We start from the raw sequence: 18,272 nt of genomic DNA, 5'->3' as shown, positions 1-18,272 counted from the left end.
TGCTGGCCCTGGGCTGTCTCCTTCCCAGCCCCCCAGCCTCCTGCCCGAGACTTTCTTCTGCCACCTGGGACCAGCCTTTCTCAGGCGCCCAAGGCCTGGGCCCCAGAGGCATCTGGGCCAAGGTGGACCTGGGAAACGGGCCAATGGGCGGGAGTTCCTCTCAGATCCCGGGGAGGGAGACCTGTGCCCCGCAAGGCTCCTGGCGGCTGTGAGGGGAGAGCCGAGCAGCAGCCGGGGCAGCCCCGAGCCGGGACAGGGATTCTCTGAGACCAGCCGCCCGCGCTCTGGGCTCTCTGCGAGTCCGCAGCTGCTCTAAGCCGGGACTCAAGAGCCCCCACAAGCGAGTTTCCTTTTACCAGTCAGAGGACGCCAGGAGTTTATCCTCCGGCATCGTGTTGTGTCAGAAGGTGAGCTCCGGCCGCCAGGGGCTGGCTGCTTCCTAGTCGCATCCCGGGCGCTTAAGCACGGGGGGAACCCTTTATGTCTGTCATTCCTTGATTTTAGGGCGGCCTTCCCGGGACCCAGATCAGGCAGGAAGGCGAAGGGCCAGTCCCACCGATTCCGCATTCTTGCCTGGCGCCACGTTTCCTCCCACAGAGCGGTAGGAAATCACCCCGAGGGCGCCCTAAGACCGACCCGGTAGGTTCAGTCAGACAGGCTGTCCGGCTTCGGGCACTCTGTGGGGCCGGAACCAAGAGGCCAAAAGACAGCGGAGGGGCGGTGCAGCCGGTCTCCCATCTTAGCGCCCCTCGCCAGTCCTGCAATGGCCTGTCAATCACTTCATTTTTCTCCGTCTTAGTTTTTCATATGAAAAATGGGATGACCTCCAGCTCCCCGCCTATCGGAAATCCACAACCCACCCCACGGCATCGTTCCGAGCCCGTCAGCGAGCTGCTTTTTCAGTCAGCCAGATGACACAAAGGCATCATGGCAAGAACGCAGCAAGAATTCCCCTTCTGAAGAGGATCGCCCATCCCCCCACGCCTTCAGGTCCACAATCTGGAAGTCCTCCCCGACTCCTCGCTGCTGCTCCTGTCCCACTTCCAAGCTCTTGCCAATATCCGTACATCTGTGCAGCATCTCTCAATAATGCCCCCTGCTCCGCCCCTGCATACCCCCCCCCATGCCTCATCATCTCATGACCCCCCAGGTCATGGCAATGGCCTTTTTGGTACACCTCACGCCCTGCCAGGTACTCTACAATTCAGGGATACAGGTCTCCCGGCCATCCCGGCTCTCCTCTCCGGGTATTGTCCCCTGTATCTGGAAAGAGCTTTCTCCTGCACTTCGACCACTGAGCTGCCCGACTTCCTGGAAGTCCCCACTAAAATCTCACCTCCTGTAGGATGCCTTCCCCAGCCTTTCTGAATCCCCGTGCCTTTCCCCCTAATTATTTTCTATTTATACTGTATAGAACTTGCTTTGTACATATTTGTTTGCATGTTGTCTCTTCCAATAAATCGTGAGCTTTCCGAGTTGCCATTTCCGTTTCCCCTGTGCCCGGCATATATTAGGTGCTTAATCGATGCTGATTGATCGATTAGATGCTCCAACAATCTGGAGCATCCCCTCCCACCAATCCCCAGAGCATCCGTGGAAAGAGTGGGCACAGAGAGAAGGCCCGGGGACATTACCGAGGGCCATTTCGGGCTGATGGAAGCCCTTGATAACATCAGTCTGCTTTTGCTAGTCTGGAATGGGGGCTGTCTGTGAGGCTCTGGCCTCTGCTGCCCAAGCGGAGGTGTCCTGGCACCATTGGCAGTGCCCCCCCCCGGGCTCGTGGCCGCAGCTGATGGCCAGCGACAGGCCGGCTCCACTGGGCACGAGCCCATCAAGCTCCCTCGGTATGGCTTCTTCCGGTGGCTACAATGGAGGTGCTAGTTCTTCCTTACAGGAGGAGGACTAGGTTCTACCAGCTCACTTTTAGCTTAACTAATAATTAGTTTTTGTTTCATAATTTAAGCCTTGCAAAGTGCTTTATATACATACACAGTCTTCATTTGAGTCTCATAGAAAACTTGTGGGGTACTATTACTACTCCCATTTAACAGGTGAAACAACTGAGGCCCAGGATGCCACAGCTAGCAGCTGTCTGCCGTAGGCTTCCTAAGTCTTGACTGTAATAGGAACCAAGCTTTTGGAACAGAGCAGCTCATGATTTAAGTAGCCCCTGAGGGCTTCAAGTTGATTTCTTTCCCTTTCTGCTCAGAGAAGGGCCTCCATCCTGAGCCTCCATCTGACTTGGGGTTAGAAAGTCCTTGTAACTCCTCACTGAACCGTCCTCATCCATCCTACCGAACTTCAGGGGCTCTTTCCAACAAGCCACTAAGAGTTGTGTAGGTTTGACCACCTCCCCTCCTCCGTTCCAGACCCCAAGATTCGGTTAGTCTTCAGGGCAAAGGTACAGGAACCAAATCCTTTTTAGGTGAGCGGCTGTCCCGAGCCCTGCCTTTATTGTGTGTACATGTGGCCCCTCTGGGATCGGAGTCGCTCCTGGTGCCCCAGGTACTTCCCTTCTCCACTGTGCTTCTCCCCAAGCTCCCCTCCTCCAAGGCCCAGAGACTTCGTGCTCAGCTCCTCTGGATAAGGTCCGCCTTCCTATCGGACCTATCTGCCTGGGCATCCCTTCTGGTCTCCTGTGCCACCTCAGACTGCCCCCCTTCTCCCTTCCTCCAAACTCCTTCCAGGCTCTCAAAGTCCTTCAGGACCTGGCTCTGCTCCCTCCCCTCCCCCCTTCCATCCTGGGACCTTTGGGCTGTGCCAGAGCCCGAAGCCGCATCTGTCCTCCAGGCATTCTCTCTGGCTGTCCCTGTTCTGGAGCCGTGTCCCTCCGGCTGCCAGCTAAAGCCCCGACTCCCACAAAAGACCTTCTAACATAGCTCCTTCCTATTTATCTTGGCCAGAGCTAATTTGGATAGATCGCTTGTCTCCCCCATTAGGGACTGAGCTTCTTAACTCACCTCTTTGGGCCTCCCCTCCTCTTCCTTCCCTTCCTCCCCTCTTCCCCCCTCTTCCCTTCCTCCCTCTTCTCTTGTCCCCTCTCCTTCTTTCTCCTCTCTCCTTCCTCCTTAGTCAACCTTTTGATGGAGCTAATAGATGTACCTCTTCTAAACTCCGGCTCCTTGAATCACTGTGCCTAGGAAGTGACCCCGAATTCGGTTCGGCAAAGCCCCGCCAAGTCTGGCCGGGTGACGGTGACCAGGAAGGCCAGGCCGTATGCATGCTACAGGGTCTATTGACTGTCCAAGGAGCAGCTTCTCTAGCAGGGAGGTTGGTGCCCCGGTCCACGAGAGGCAGAGGAAGGAGCCAGTCCTGGGGAGTCATGGATTGTGCTGGATAGCTTGAGCTGCCTAGAGGGAACCATTGATTCAGAGAGCCCCCAGTTCCACAGAGACCCCAGATCTTTCAGCTCCTGGCCCCAAAGATCCCAGGGGTCCTGATACTACAGCTCCCAGCTCCGCAGGGACCCCCAGGTCCTGGTCCTCTAGCCCCCAGCTCCGCAGGGACCCCCAGGTCCTGGTCCTCCAGCCCCCAGCTCCGCAGGGACCCCCAGGTCCTGCTCCTCCAGCCCCAAGCCCACAGGGACCCGAGGCCCTGCTCCTCCAGCCCCCAGCTCCGCAGGGACCCGAGGTCCTGATCCTCCAAGCCTCCAGTCCCGCAGGGAGCCCTGCGTCCCCGCCTCGGGCAATCACAATGCCCCCCATTCATTCCTTGCACAAAGCGGTCCATTGAGCCCGACCCCGAGGGGGAGGGGGAGCCGCCCCCGAACACACCCATTGGCGGGCGGTGCTGCCCGTCCGCGTCCTGGCCCCGCCCCCTTTTCTCCACCCCGCCCCCCCGGCTTTCCCACGGCCCGAGTCCTTCGAGAACTTCCCATTGGCCGCGAGCCGGCCCGACCCCCGCCTCCCGCCTCTGATTGGTCGATCTTCCGACCCTGGGGCCGCTGATTGGAGGAGACCTGTTCCCCGCGCCCCCGCCCCTCCCTGCGCCCAGGCCCGAGCCCGAGCCCGAGCCGGACAGGAGGGGACAGCAGGGGACAGGCGGGGACGGGCGGCCGAGGCAGGCCCCCGAGTCCACAGCCGGCGCCCCGCGGCAGGGGGTTGGTTCCCGGGCCCCGGGCCCCGCCTCCGCACACCTGCCTCACCTGCCTCATCCCCTTATAAGGCCGCAAGCGCCCGGCCCCGCCCCCGGCAGGTGTGGCCACGCCCGCGTGACGTCACGTCTGCCCAGCCCGGCAGGAGGCCGCCGCCGCACCTGGGAGATCCCTCTGCTCCCTCCTCCCGGGCTCCAGGTAACCCGCCCCCCCTCCGCAGGTAAGAAGGCCCCCCAGCACGGCAGTCCCCTCAGGTGTGCGCCACGTGATGCCCTGCTTGCCCCCTCCCCTGGGAGACCCCCAGGTGATCCCGCAGGTGCGCCAGGTGATCCCTTCGAGCACCCCCCAGGGATATCTCAGGTGCGCCAGGTGACCTCAGCTTCCCCAGGTGATCCCTAGCTCCCCGCTTTGAGTTTTTCAGCTGATGCCCTGCTCCCCTCCCCCAGCCCTCCGGGTGATCCCAGGTCCCCCCCCCAAGTCTTCCCCAGGTGATCCCCAGCTCCCCCGTCTGAGCCTTCCCCAAAGGCTCTGATAGCTCAGGTATGTCAGGTATCTCCTGCTTTCTGCCTCCCTCCCACCCCCCAAGTGATCCCGCGCTGCTCAGGGTTTTCTCCCTTGGGAGCTCCCAGTTGCTACAAGTTATCTCCTGCTTCTCCCCCCACCCCCTCTCCTGCCAGCCAGGTGATTCTCCCAAGTGTGCTAAGTGATCCTGGGAGCCCTTAGGGACACTAGGTAATCTGCTCCCTCCCCCAGCTCATTTCTCCAAGTGGGCCTGGTGATCTGCTCCCTGGAAGCTTCTCCCCAGGCGATACCTGTCTCCCCCTTAGTGAATCCTCCTTTCAAGTGATCCCTTGCTCCTCTGGGAGCTCCCCCAGATTACCCAGATGATCCCCTGCTCCCCCTAAGCGCAGGGCCTCTGGTGAGCCAGCGTAGAGCCTGTTCCCTAGGTAACCCCCACTGGGCCAGGCAACCACTCCCTGGGCCAAGCAATATTCTGTAGCCCCTGTAAGCCCCGGACAGAGCCGTAATCTCCGGCCACTGCAGGTGACCCCCCCCACATTGCTAAGTGGTCCCTCAGGCACCCCAGGGAATGCCCCGCTGCCCCAGGTAACCTCTAGGCAGGTAACCTCTGGGCCTGCTGGGCCATCTGCTCTCCCTGGCTTCTGCCCTCTCCATAGAGATCAACCCCCAGGTGCATCAAGTAAGAGCCCATCCCCCACTGCACCTGGTCACCCGGCTTCCCCGGGGAACCCCTCAGAGGGATTCCCGGGAATCCCCTCCCCTCCCCACCCTCACTGACTGCACTGGCCAGCACCCCCCACTCACCAGCCCAGCCAAACTAAGGCACAGAGCCCTTCCCCCCCTCCTGGTGCCAGATGATGGCCTTACACACACACACACACACCCCATCCAGTAACCCTATACCCAGTGCCAGGTACCCTCTCCCTTCCCCCGGGGCTCCAGATAATCTCTCCCTGTGTGCCAGGGATTCCCTCCTTTTCTTCTGTATCAGGTGACTACCTGCCCCCCTCCTGTTTTCCAGACCCCCCCATACTCTCGGGTGCCCACATACCCGCTGAGGGCAGGCGGGCTGGGCACTGGGTTCCCGAGTGTCTCAGGCATCTTGTGTCAGAGGGATAAAGGGGCAGCCGGGGGTCTCAGGGCCAGGCCGGGGGGAGAGTGGAGGGCCCGTGCTCTGGAAGCACTGGGGGAGGCATCCGAATGGCAGACCGTGACAGCCCCCTCTACCCCTTGGGGCCTCGGGTGAGGAAGCCCCCGAGCTGGGACCCATTTGCCTTCTTCGGGCTCAGGCAGGGCGGCTGCCGGTCAGTGGGACAGTCGACTGTTGGGGTTTGGGAAGTGGGTGGCTGGGGGCAGCGCCCCTGAAGGAGAGGGGCACTCTGGGCAGAATGGGACTCTTGGCAGAGGCTTGTGCTGGGGGCTCCAGGGACCTGGGGGCCGGGCCTGGGTGGGGGCTGTGGGGGCCGGGCCCCTCTCCGACCCAGGTCAGGAGCCACCCCTGCGCTCGCCGGGTTCCTGCTCCCCCCTTGTAACAGCAGGGGCACAGGGGGTGCCCGTCTTCCACGTGCGGCTCTAGGGCAGCCCCCCTTCTGGCCTGGGTGAGGGGAAGGACACGGGCTGAAGCCTCTGCTGGGGTCTGAGGGGAAGGGGGTGCGTGCTGTGTCTGTGTGTGTGTCTCTGTCTCTGCCTGTCTCCTGTGTCTGTGTGTCTGTCTCTGTGTCTGTGTGTCTGTGTCTGTGTCTGTGTCTCTGTGTCTGTGTGTGTGTCTCTGTCTCTGCCTGTCTCCTGTGTCTGTGTCTGTGTCTCCTGTGTCTGTGTGTCTGTCTCTGTGTCTGTGTGTCTGTCTCCTGTGTCTGTGTGTGTGTCTCTGTCTCTGCCTGTCTCCTGTGTCTGTGTGTCTGTCTCTGTGTCTGTGTGTCTGTGTCCTGTGTCTGTGTGTGTGTCTCTGTCTCTGCCTGTCTCCTGTGTCTGTGTCTCTGTCTCCTGTGTCTGTGTGTCTGTCTCTGTGTCTGTCTCTGTGTCTGTGTGTCTGTCTCCTGTGTCTGTGTCTGTGTCTCCTGTGTCTGTGTGTCTGTCTCTGTGTCTGTGTGTGTGTCTGTGTCTCTGCCTGTCTCCTGTGTCTGTGTCTCTGTCTCCTGTGTCTGTGTGTCTGTCTCTGTCTCTGTGTCTTTGTCTCCTGTGTCTGTGTGTCTGTCTCTGTGTCTGTCTCTGTGTCTGTGTGTCTGTCTCTGTGTCTGTCTCTGTGTCTGTGTGTCTGTGTCTGTGTCTGTCTCTGTCTCTGTGTCTGTGTGTCTGTCTCCTGTGTCTGTGTCTGTGTCTCTGTGTCTGTGTTTCTGTCTCCTGTGTCTGTGTCTCTGTGTCTGTGTGTCTATCTCTGTGTGTCTGTCTCTGTGTCTGTGTGTCTGTCTCCTGTGTCTGTGTCTGTGTCTCTGTGTCTGTCTCTGTGTCTGTGTGTCTGTCTCCTGTGTCTGTGTCTGTGTCTCTGTCTCTGTGTCTGTGTGTCTGTCTCTGTGTCTGTGTCTCTGTGTCTGTGTGTGTGTCTCTGTCTCTGCCTGTCTCCTGTGTCTGTGTCTCTGTCTCCTGTGTCTGTGTGTCTGTCTCTGTGTCTGTGTCTCTGTCTCCTGTGTCTGTCTGCCTGTCTCTCTGAGTGTCCGTCTCCATGTGCCTCTGCGGGTCTCTGGGTGTATCTCTGCGCACGTCTCTGTGCGTGTCTGTGTCCCGGGGCAGGGGGACGAGCAGGGCCGGGTCCCGGGCCCCCAGTCAGCCCGGCCAGGCTCCAGAGGCCGGGCAGCAGCCGGAGCCCGGGCAGGGCCCCAGGGGCGGGGCCCGGGGCAGGGCGGCCGTCATTGGCCGGCGGAGGCCGGAGCCGTGCCAGGCCTGAGTCAGCCCCCGCCCGGGGCCGGAGCCGAGCTCTGACGGGCGAGGCCGGGCCGGGCGGGCGGGAGTGTGGGCACCTGCCGCTGCGGGCAGGGCGGGGCACGCCCGCGCCCCCTCTGCAGCTGCGGCGTTTCCTGGGCCACCGGCCTTCCTCCCCTCCCCCTCCCCACGCCCGGCCCGGAGGCGCCGGCTTACGGCGGGATCTTGGCAGGGCGGAGGGGGGGGCGGAGGGGGATGGAGGGGGGCGGGGCTCGGAGCTCCCGTCCGCTCCAGACCCTCCAATCTTAGGGCTCCCTGAGAATGGGGGCCGGGCACCTGAGTTCGATGAGGTGGACGCTCTGGATGCCAGAGTCCCTGAGGGAGGAGGGGCGCAGTGTGTGTGGGGAGGGGGCCAGGACTCCTGAGTCCCTGAGGGAGGAGGGGCGCAGTGTGTGTGGGGAGGGGGTCAGGATGTCTGAGTCCTCGAGGCCGAAGGGGACCAGGTGGAGCTCAGGGATGCCAGGGATTCTGAGGGAGGAGGGGCCGCAGTATGTGTGAGGGATGGAGGGTCAGCCCAAGGCTGACGGGGCCGGGGGGAGGTGAGGACCCCCCAGGGAGTCAGGAAGGCGGCTGGCTGGCTGGATGGGGGCAGCGGAGTCCTTGGCTCAGACGCCTCCGGTCCCGCCCTGACTCTGTGCCCCCGCCCTTTGCCCGGTGACCTGAGTACGGGTAATGAGCTCTGACAGGGGCGAGGCCCGAGCTCTGGGCACCTGTGAGAGCAGGTGGGGCTCACACCCTCCCTCGCCTCTCTTCTGAGCCGGGGACACTGGGGGGGGGGCTGGGGACCAAGGGAGGAGGGCACATCCCAGAAGAACCGAGTCTTCCTGGTCAAAGGCCTGAGCCACAGGCGTGTCTGCCAGCTGGGGGCAGGGCACGGGCGTTTGCAGGATGGAGGCACGGAGGAGCAGGTGGAGCGGGGTCCCCGGGGACGCCGAGGTGAGCCCGGAGCCCGGGGAGCCCCCCCGGGAAGGGCGGAGGGGGGCCCTGGACTCAAGGGCCGAGGCTCTGTGGGGAGAGGCCGCCGGGGGCCTGGGCAGAGTTGATGTGGGGCCGGAGGTGAGGATCTGAGCCGGGCCCATGATGGTGGTGATAGAATGGCAAGAACACCCAACGTGACTCCGGCGCCTCTGGGAGCAAGGGCTTCCGGGCAGGATCGCCCCGTTGTACAGAGAAGGAAGCTGAGGTCCGAGGCGGGCGGGACTCCTGGCTACTTTGGACATAGAGTCAGGGGCCTCGGTCCGAGTGGGGCCTGGGGGGGACGGAGGGCAGCCGGGGCAAGCGCAGCGGGGGCAGCCCGGGGAGAGCGCAGCGGGGGCAGCCGGGGCAAGCGCAGCGGGGGCAGCCAGCGGGCACCGAGACGGGGCAGGGGGACCCAGCCCGGGAAGAGCGCAGCGGGGGCAGCCAGCGGGCACCGAGACGGGGCAGGGGGACCGTCCGGGTCGGCCCTCTGCGGGGGGTGGGGTGGGGCCTCGGCCGTCAGGGGCCCGGCCTAGTGCGGCTCCTCACAGCCCCCTCTCGCCCACAGGCCATGGCCGCGGCTAGCACGGTGCGGAAGGCAGCGGGCCCGGTGCCCGAGGCGGCCCAGCCGTTCCTGTTCACCCCTCGCTCGGGCCCCGGGCTGGGGAGCAGCGTGGGGCCCCCCCAGGTGGAGTGGGCCGCCCGCCGCCTGGTGTGGGTGCCCTCGGAGCTGCACGGCTTCGAGGCGGCCGCCCTGCGGGACGAGGGCCCCGAGGAGGTGGAGGTGGAGCTGGCCGAGAGCGGGCGCCGGCTGCGGCTGCCCAGGGACCAGGTGCAGCGCATGAACCCCCCCAAGTTCAGCAAGGCCGAGGACATGGCCGACCTCACTTGCCTCAATGAAGCTTCCGTGCTCCACAACCTGCGCGAGAGATACTACTCGGGGCTCATCTACGTGAGTGTGGGCCCCGGGGCGTCCTGACCCCTCCCGGGAGCACCCCCACCCCTCCCCGGGAGCACCACCGCCCCTCCCGGAGCACCCCCACCCCTCCCTGGGAGCACCATCGCCCCTCCCCGGGAGCACCCCCGCCCTGACCCAAACGGCCTTGAGAGCCTCCCCCTCCCTGGGAGCACCAGGCTCCAACCTCGGCCTTGGGCCACTCCCAGAACTCCTCGCTCTGGGCTTCAGTTTCCCAACCTGCCAAATGAGGGGTTTGAGCAGAGTGACCTCCAAGCCTGAGAAACGGGGATCCTGCCCAGCGGGCTCTGGCCCAGGCCAAGCCCCGCCCTCCCGGACACTCGGTTTCCCCATCTGGAAACGGCCTCTCCGACTCTGACAGTCTTTGGGGGCCGCCCCGTCTCAGGAGCACGCAGGAACCCCCCCCCCAAGAACATAGAGGGGGTCTAGTCCGCAGCCTCCCTGGTCCCCCCATGGACCGGAGCCGCCTCTGGGGGCTCCTTGGGGCCGGAGCTTTAGTCCAGAGCCGGGCGGGGGCCGCCAGCCTTAGTGCTGACAAGAGGGGAAACTGAGGCAGAGGGAGGCGGCCTTCCGCAGTGACCCCTGACCGAGGTTTGGGGGTGACCTTAGGGACCAAGCCTCCTGCCCCTCCCTCCCCTTCCCAGGTTAGGGACTCCGGCGGCCCCGAGCCCGGGCGGAGCCGCCTGCCCTTTGGTCCCTGCCAGGCTCAGATTCCGGGCCGCAGGCGCTTCCTTGGGCGTCGCCCTGGGAGGGGAGGGGCAGCGGGGCGGGGCCGCCGCAGAGGTCCTCCAAGACCCGCCCTCCGGGAGCCTCAGTTTCTCGTAGCATCCACCGGGCAGGAGCAGGTCCGCCCCGCGCCCCTGCCTCTCCCGGGCATGGCGGCTCCGAGCCTCTGCCTCCCCCCGCCCCCGAGCTCGCCGGCCCCGGGCCTGGGGGGGCTCCCCTCGTGGCGGCGCCACCAAGCATGATCTACCTGGCCTGGGAATGCGGGTGGGCGGGCCGCGAGCCGAGGGGGGGCAAAAGAGGGGATGGGGAGCTTTGTCTCCCTGCCAGGCCAGGGTGGGGCCTCTCACCCACCCGACCGGTTGCTCTGGCTCCCTCCCGAGGGGCCGCTCCCTTAGCTCTCCCTGGCGGCCTTTCTCCGCCCCCTCGGGCCCAGGAGGGGAGGGGCCATCCCCTTCTTCCTCTCTCCTCTCCCCTTTCCTCTTCTTCCTCTTGCCCCCTTCCTCTTTCTCCTCCTTCCCCCTGCTCTTCTTTCCCTCTTCCTCTCCCTCCCCTCTCTCCCCTTCCTCTTCCTCCTCTCCATCCCCCTTTCTCTTCCTCCTTCTCCCTTTTTCCCCTCTTCCTCTCCCTCCCCTCTCTCCCCTTCCTCTTCCTCCTCTCCATCCCCCTTCCTCTTTCTCCTCCTTCTCCCTTTTTCCCCTCTTCCTCTCCCTCCCCTCTCTCCCCTTCCTCTTCCTCCTCTCCATCCCCCTTTCTCTTCCTCCTTCTCCCTTTTTTCCCCTCTTCCTCTTCCTCCTTCTCCCTTTTTCCCCTCTTCCTCTCCCTCCCCTCTCTCCCCTTCCTCTTCCTCCTCTCCATCCCCCTTTCTCTTCCTCCTTCTCCCTCCTCTTCTTTCCCTCTTCCTCTTCCTCCTTCTCCCTTTTTCCCCTCTTCCTCTCCCTCCCCTCTCTCCCCTTCCTTTTCCTCCTCTCCATCCTCCTTCCTCTTTCTCCTCCTTCTCCCTCCTCTTCTTCCTCTTCCTCCTCTCCATCCTCCTTCCTCTTTCTCCTCCTTCTCCCTTTTTCCCCTCTTCCTCTTCCTCCTCTCCATCCCCCTTTCTCTTCCTCCTTCTCCTTTTTCCCCTCTTCCTCTCCCTCCCCTCTCTCCCCTTCCTCTTCCTTCTCTCCATCCCCCTTCTCTTCCTCCTTCTCCCTTTTTCCCCTCTTCCTCTCCCTCCCCTCTCTCCCCTTCCTCTTCCTCCTCTCCATCCTCCTTCCTCTTTCTCCTCCTTCTCCCTCCTCTTCTTCCCTCTTCCTCTCCCTCCCCTCTCTCCCCTTCCTCTTCCTCCTCTCCATCCTCCTTCCTCTTTCTCCTCCTTCTCCCTTTTTCCCCTCTTCCTCTCCCTCCCCTCTCTCCCCTTCCTCTTCCTCCTCTCCATCCCCCTTTCTCTTCCTCCTTCTCCCTTTTTCCCCTCTTCCTCTCCCTCCCCTCTCTCCCCTTCCTCTTCCTCCTCTCCATCCTCCTTCCTCTTTCTCCTCCTTCTCCCTCCTCTTCTTTCCCTCTTCCTCTCCCTCCCCTCTCTCCCCTTCCTCTTCCTCCTCTCCATCCTCCTTCCTCTTTCTCCTCCTTCTCCCTCCTCTTCTTTCCCTCTTCCTCTCCCTCCCCTCTCTCCCCTTCCTTTTCCTCCTCTCCATCCCCCTTTCTCTTCCTCCTTCTCCCTTTTTCCCCTCTTCCTCTCCCTCCCCTCTCTCCCCTTCCTTTTCCTCCTCTCCATCCCCCTTTCTCTTCCTCCTTTTCCCTTTTCCCCCTTTTCCTCCCCTGCCCTCCCTCCTCCTCCATTAAGTTGCTGTTGACCTGGAGCTCTAGAGTTTGCCAAACACTGTGCATGTGTTATGTCATTAACCGACCTCAGCCGAATTGCAGTCACCATGTTTACGTTGAAGGCGCATACATTAAGCGCCTGATGTGTGCCCCCTACCTCCGGCCTCTAAGTCAGGATGGGGGGGGGGGTTACTGAACACATCGGAATCACCTCGGGTTCATGGGTGGGGGAGGCCCCCTCCCCTCCGGGACAGCTCTGCGGGCCAAGCCCCTCCCTGGGAGGGCTCCTCCCTTAGAGACCCGCGGCCCAGTCCAGCTGGAGCCAGACATCGGGGGCTCGAGGGGCGGGGAGTGTCTGGGGGAGCGGCCCCCTCCCTGACCCCCCTCCCCCTGCAGACGTACTCCGGCCTCTTCTGCGTGGTCATCAACCCTTACAAGCAGCTGCCCATCTACACGGAAGCTATCGTGGAGATGTACCGCGGCAAGAAGCGCCACGAGGTCCCGCCCCACGTCTACGCGGTCACGGAGAGCGCCTACCGCAGCATGCTGCAAGGTCGGCCGGCGGGAAGGCCGCCCCAGCCCGAGCTGTCAAGCGCGAGGCCCCAGGCCGCCCTCCGGGCCCTTCCCCGGGGAGCCCCGAGACAGAGGGAGGAGCCCCGGGACAGAGGGAGGAGCCCCGGGACAGAGGGAGGAGCCCCGGGACAGAGGGAGGAGCCCCGGGCCAGAAGGAGGAGCCCCGGGCCAGAGGGAGGAGCCCCGGGCCAGAGGGAGGAGCCCCGGGACAGAGGGAGGAGCCCCGAGACAGAGGGAGGAGCCCCGGAACAGAGGGAGGAGCCCCGGGACAGAGGGAGGAGCCCCGGGCCAGAGGGAGGAGCCTGGCCCGCAGAGCTGTCCCAGAGGGGAGGGGGCCTCCCCCAGCCGAAGCACCAGCTTCAAAGCAGGGGCAGTGCCCGTGGGGAGGGGTCCGGGCGGGGGTCTTCCACCCTAAGTGTGGGCTGTGACTGGAAACAGGATCCGGGAAGGAGGGGGGTCAGCCCCAGCGGGCGTTGGGAGGCGGAGACTGGGCACCGGGGCTCAGCTTCCCCCTGAGCCAGAGCGATCCTGTGGGCACCCGCGTGTGCCCACACAGTCCGGCCCCTTCGGGCCTTGGCGAGTCTGTACCTTTCCTGGGGGAGGGGCCGCGGCCCCGGGGGTCTCTGACTGAGCCGCAGGCGCTGTCCGGTCCTGGATGGCAGAGGCCCGCTCCAGGCTGGGACAAGAAAACCTGGGCCATTGCACGCCCCGCCCCCCGAACCCCCCTCCTCCCTCCCCCTTGCCCGGAGGGCCCCCTCCCTGAGCCTCGAGGCTCGGCTGCTTCACTCTCTCTGTCTTTGTCCCCTACAGACCGAGAGGACCAATCCATCCTGTGCACGTGAGTGCCCCACCCGGGCTGGGAGGGCGGTGGGGTGGCCCCGGAGGGGGGAGTGGGGCCCACTGACCTCCCCTCCTCCCCTCAGGGGCGAGTCTGGGGCCGGCAAGACAGAAAACACCAAGAAGGTCATTCAGTACCTGGCCCACGTGGCCTCGTCCCCCAAGGGCCGGCGGGAGCCGGGGGCCCAGGTGAGGCTCTCCCCTTCCTGCCCCCCCCAGGGTCGCTGCCCCTTGCCCCCAGGCCCTTACCGTCCAGCTGGGGAATGGGAGGGCCACGGAGGCCGCACTGTCCACCCCCCACCCTCGGGGGCCGGGGCAGGGAGGGTTCCCCCAGCTCGGGCAGCCCCCTGATCCCTTCCCCACCTGCTGGGGCTCTTCTCGGACCCGAGGCCGGCCTCCTTCCCTGCAAGCCGCACCCTCAGGCCCCTAGAAGGTCCCGGAACTCTGATCTCGCAAAGCCGGAGCCTTGAGCTTTGCAGCGCCCCCTCACGGGCAGTGGGCCCCGAGGACCCTCAGGGGGAGGGAGCCGGGGACCTCCCAGGCTTGGCAGAAGACGCCCAGGGCTGAGCCTGGGGTCCCAAGGGGGGCGACGGAGCCCAGAGGCAGGCCTTGAGTGCCAGGACTAGGAGGGCTGCTCCACCCCTGGACCGAAGGCTCCAGTGACTAAATGTGCCCCCCCTTCTCCCCCCCGCCCCCGTGTGTCTGTCCTGTGTTCCATGTGCCGTGTCCCGGTCCGTGTTCTGCCTCCCGGAAACCCCCCAGAGTCCGGCCAGCGCGGTGGCCTATGTGAGTAGCGGATGCCCCCCCCCCGCGCCCTCCGCCAGCCCCCCCTCCCCAGCTGACCCCTGTCTCTGCCCCTCAGGGCGAGCTGGAGCGGCAGCTTCTCCAGGCCAACCCCATCCTGGAGGCCTTCGGGAACGCCAAGACGGTCAAGAACGACAACTCCTCGCGCTTTGTGAGACCCCTGGCTGGGTGGGAGGCACGGGGGAGCCGGGCCGGGCCAGCCTGGGGGCGGCAGCCCCCACAGACACTGAGGGCCAGAGGCCTGTCGCAGGCCTGGGGGCCACAGAAAACGGGGGGCCTTCCCTGGACGCCAAGGGTGGGGGCAGTTCTGGGGGGAGGGGGCCTCTGCCCTGAAAGGCCCCTCCTCTCCATCCCAGGGGAAATTCATCAGAATCAACTTTGACGTGGCGGGCTACATTGTGGGAGCCAACATCGAGACCTGTATCCTTGGGGCCGGGGGGGGCAGTGGGGGCCGGGGGGGTGAGATGGGGGCAGCGGGGCCAGGTGGGGGCAGTGGGGGCAGTGGGGCCAGGTGGGGGCAGCAGGGGGGCAGTGGGGGCAGCGGGGCCAGGTGGGGGCAGCGGGGGCAGCGGGGCCAGCTCCATCAGGTGAGGGCACTGTGGCTCCTTGACCGCCCTCCCCCCAGACTTGCTGGAGAAGTCGCGGGCCATCCGCCAGGCCAAGGACGAGTGCAGCTTCCACATTTTCTACCAGCTCCTCGGGGGAGCTGGGGAGCAGCTCAAAGGTCAGTGCCCCCTCCGGTACCCAGCAGCATCGGGGGCCTTTAGAGGGAGGCTGGGCCCCTGTGGGCAGAGTGGGGCCCGACTCGGGGCTGGGACAGTGGCCGTCTAAGCCCCCGTGGCTCCCGGGCCCCCGGGTCGTCTGCGGGGGCCCCTGCCAAGCTCTGCCTCCCCCCCCAGAGGAACTGCTCCTGCAGCCGTGCTCTGAGTACCGCTTCCTCACCAACGGGCCGGCGGCGTCCCCGGGCCAGGAGCGCGAGCTCTTCCACGAGACCGTGGAGTCCCTGCGGGTCCTGGGCTTCACTCACGAGGAGATAATCTGTGAGTAGCTGGGGGGGGGGGGGGGCTCTGGTCGCGGTGTCCCTGCTGGCGCCATTCCCAGCAGGAGGGGTCTCAGGGGCTGCAGGGAGGGGAGCAAGCCAGGCCCGACCTGCCCCAGCTTGGGGCGGAAGTCCTTTGGTCAGTCAGCAACCCCCGGTTGGGTGTTCTGCTGCAAGCCCCGGGGCCACAGAGCCGCCCCTGCACCCCCGCACCCCCTGGGGGCCCCCCCGCACCCTCGGGCCGCTCACTTGGAAGCGGGAAGGCCGGCACTGGTTGGAACTCGTCCGCCCCCCAGGGGTAACCAGAGGTGGAAGCCGGCCTGGACTTGTGAGCCCTCCCTCCTCAGCCGGCCCCTTTCTAGCACCGCAGGCTCCGGCCCTGTCAGAGGGCACATCTCCCTCCCAGAACTGCCCTCCCCGCGGGGCCCAGGGGCCTTGCCTCCCCACCGGCCCACAACGCACTGGTTCCCCCGCAGAGCCCGGGGCGATGTTGCCCTAAAACCCCTCATGGCATCAGGCAGGCGCGAGAAGCGGGTCCCCAAAGGCTGCTGAGCTGGAGGGGCTGGGCTGGTCACAGGGGGGGCCCGGGGGCCTCAGTGAGGATGGAGATGAGGGGGGAGGGGCTGGGCTGGTCACGGGGGGGGCCCGGGGGCCTCAGTGAGGATGGAGATGAGGGGGGAGGGGCTGGGCTGGTCACAGGGGGGGCCCGGGGGCCTCAGTGGGGATGGAGATTGGGGGGGAGGGGCTCCAGGCTGAACCTTCGGAAAGGCTCTGGATAGTGAGCCCAAAGTAGAAACGGGGTTGAGGGAGGGAGGGAGACATGGAGGGGAGGGAGCACTCAGCAAGTGTGTGTCTGCCAGTGGGCATACAGATAATAAAGGCAGGCGTGCCCTCAGGAGCCCACCTCCCCTAGCTAGGAACCTCAGTCGGGGGGGGGGGGCACAGACCTGGCAAAGGGGGCGGTGCCTGAGCCGGTCGTGAAAGGCCGGGGGGCAGGGCTGGGGCGTGGAGGCCACAAAGCCCCGCTCGGGGCCATCCTGTGCCCGGCCAAAGCTGCCGCGCGCCCTCAAGTCCCCGGGCGCCGCAGAGACAGAGTGTGGCCGAGCACTGGGCCTCCTTGGGAGGGCTCAGGGTGGGGCGGGCGCCGGCCTGTCTGCCAGCCGGAGAGCCGGCCTTTGGAGCCCCCCACCCACCCACAGGGCCTGCAGTGCCCGCGGAGGGACACTTGGCATTCCAGGCCGGGCTCCTCAAGACCTAAGCCAACAGGGCGGGAGGATGGGACTGGGCACAGGGAGCAAGGCAGCCTGGTGCCAGAGCTGGGAAGCAGGACCACCTGAGGCCGCCCAGCCCGGCCCGGCCACCAAGGCTGGGGGCAAATGCCCTGAGGCCACTCAGGCCACCAAGGCTGGGGGGCAGATGTCCCAGGGCCCCCTGAGGCCCCGTGATCCTCACATATTTGATGTCTGCGGCAGAGCTAGCCCCTGGACACCAAGGGCTAGGACCCAGGCCAGGGCATCTGAGGTGCCCACTTGGGGCGAGGGGATGGCGCGAGGAGCCGGGCAGAGGAGGGGGCCGAGGGGCGGAGACCGGCCGGGGGGGGATGGCGGGCGGCCCAGGTGGCGAGAGGCCCGCTGAGTGCCGGTCCCCCTGCCTCCACAGCCATGTTACGGGTGGTCTCCGCCGTCCTCCAGTTCGGAAACATCTCCCTGAAGAAGGAGCGCCATTCGGACCAGGCCACGATGCCGGACAACACAGGTAGCCCCAGAGCCGGGTCCCACACAGAGGGGGCCCCTCCAGGGCAGGGAGCTCCCCGTCTGGTCCCTCCAGGTGGCCCCTCCCCGCCCCCACGGGCGCCGGAGCCCTTTCATCTGCGTCCTTGATAAAAACGGGGGACGATGGCCGGCTTCCCCTGCGGGGACCCGTCAGCCCTGACGCCGCCTCCCACCCTTGGGCAGGAGCTCGACATCCTGAGATTTTCGTGGGCCTCGGCTTTTGAGCAGCCCCCCCCCCCCCCAGAGTCTGGCAAGGGCAGAGACGGGAGCTGCGCTTTCTGCTCGCCCTCCCTCCCTCCTCCCCGGGCGAAGCTTGAGCGGCCTCTGGTTTCCGGCCTGCTTGGGCGTTCTGCAGCAGCTGGGACCCATTTCCCCACGCTTCTCCCGTTCCTCGGGGGTTAGGGGACACCGATCCCGCCCCCTCCCCGGGAGCCAGAGTCCGGCCGTGGCCAAAAAGCGCCCCCATAACTCTACGCACTCGTAGGGCCTTGGCTCGCTTGGGATGTCAGGGTCACGGGCTCGGGGGGACTCTTGTTCATTAATCCACAAGCATCTGAGCGCCCCCCGCCCCCTTCTGGGAGGGCAAAGGGAGGGCTCCCCTTCTCAGGGAGCTTCCCCCTCATGGGGAGACGCCCGTGTAAGCCCGAGCGCGCGGGGCGGCGGAGAGAGAGGAGCCGGCAGCCTTCCAGACGCGGAGGAGCCGGCAGTTCTGGCGAGGGGGCCCAGCTGGCCGGAGTGCGGCGGCCCCCGTGGGCTTCGCAGAATGGCCGGCCCATTGATTGCTCCCCCCACTCCGGAGTAACGTCCCTGTCTTCCCGCAAGCCCCCAGCTCGGGCCCTCCCCATCCTTGACCACCTCGGCCAGGTCACTGAGCGGGGGTGAAACCGCCGGACCCCTCGTTAGCAGGGATTGGGAGCCGCCCCTCCCGGGGCCCATAGGAGTCAGCCATCCTTCCTTCGGGGCCTGGCTCTTGCCCTTCTCCCTTTTACTGCTCCCCAGTCGGGCCTCCAGCAGAGGGAGCCAGGCTCATTCCCCCCAGGCCAGGCGTCCCCTGGCCCGGCTGCATTAATTTTGTTTGTGCAAAAGCTTTTTTTTTTTTTTTTAATTTCCTGTAATTGAGAGGCTCTATTTTGGTAATCTTTGCTATCCTTTGTTTGGTTAACGATTCTTCCTCTAAAATGGCTAAACTCTGGGGCACATGAAGGGGGGTCAGTGTGGAAAGCCCTCCAAGAAAGGAAGGAACTGACAGAAAGGAGAGGG

At 65.1% G+C, this 18,272-nt stretch overlaps 1 protein-coding gene and 1 long non-coding RNA gene across 5 annotated transcripts in view; both read left to right on the top strand.

Annotated features, from left to right (window-relative positions):
* The first annotated feature begins 53 nt into the window (after positions 1 to 53).
* Positions 54 to 1,482, top strand: LOC127556864 (uncharacterized). Its single transcript, XR_007952554.1, has 3 exons — positions 54 to 407; positions 505 to 639; positions 800 to 1,482. It is a non-coding gene; the product is annotated as an uncharacterized LOC127556864 (long non-coding RNA).
* Positions 1,483 to 3,999: 2,517 nt separating this feature from the next.
* MYH14 (myosin heavy chain 14) overlaps positions 4,000 to 18,272 on the top strand; it is a 36,527-nt gene continuing 22,254 nt past the window's right edge. Inside the window, exons 1-11 of one of the 4 annotated variants that reach the window (XM_051990334.1) lie at positions 4,000 to 4,291; positions 9,057 to 9,440; positions 12,384 to 12,540; positions 13,371 to 13,398; positions 13,484 to 13,586; positions 14,160 to 14,183; positions 14,260 to 14,352; positions 14,558 to 14,621; positions 14,827 to 14,925; positions 15,101 to 15,241; positions 16,900 to 16,995. In XM_051990334.1, the coding sequence (XP_051846294.1) occupies positions 9,060 to 9,440; positions 12,384 to 12,540; positions 13,371 to 13,398; positions 13,484 to 13,586; positions 14,160 to 14,183; positions 14,260 to 14,352; positions 14,558 to 14,621; positions 14,827 to 14,925; positions 15,101 to 15,241; positions 16,900 to 16,995 (1,186 nt within the window). In that variant the 5' untranslated portion in view covers positions 4,000 to 4,291; positions 9,057 to 9,059. Of the gene's footprint in view, positions 4,314 to 8,302; positions 8,468 to 9,056; positions 9,441 to 12,383; positions 12,541 to 13,370; positions 13,399 to 13,483; positions 13,587 to 14,159; positions 14,184 to 14,259; positions 14,353 to 14,557; positions 14,622 to 14,826; positions 14,926 to 15,100; positions 15,242 to 16,899; positions 16,996 to 18,272 lie in introns of those variants that run through there. The other 3 variants (XM_051990333.1, XM_051990330.1, XM_051990332.1) reach the window with 3 other exon arrangements.

Source organism: Antechinus flavipes, chromosome 3, assembly GCF_016432865.1.
Source record: "Antechinus flavipes isolate AdamAnt ecotype Samford, QLD, Australia chromosome 3, AdamAnt_v2, whole genome shotgun sequence".
In the NCBI taxonomy this organism is placed as follows: domain Eukaryota; kingdom Metazoa; phylum Chordata; class Mammalia; order Dasyuromorphia; family Dasyuridae; genus Antechinus; species Antechinus flavipes.
This window is presented reverse-complemented; position numbering and strand designations above follow the sequence as displayed.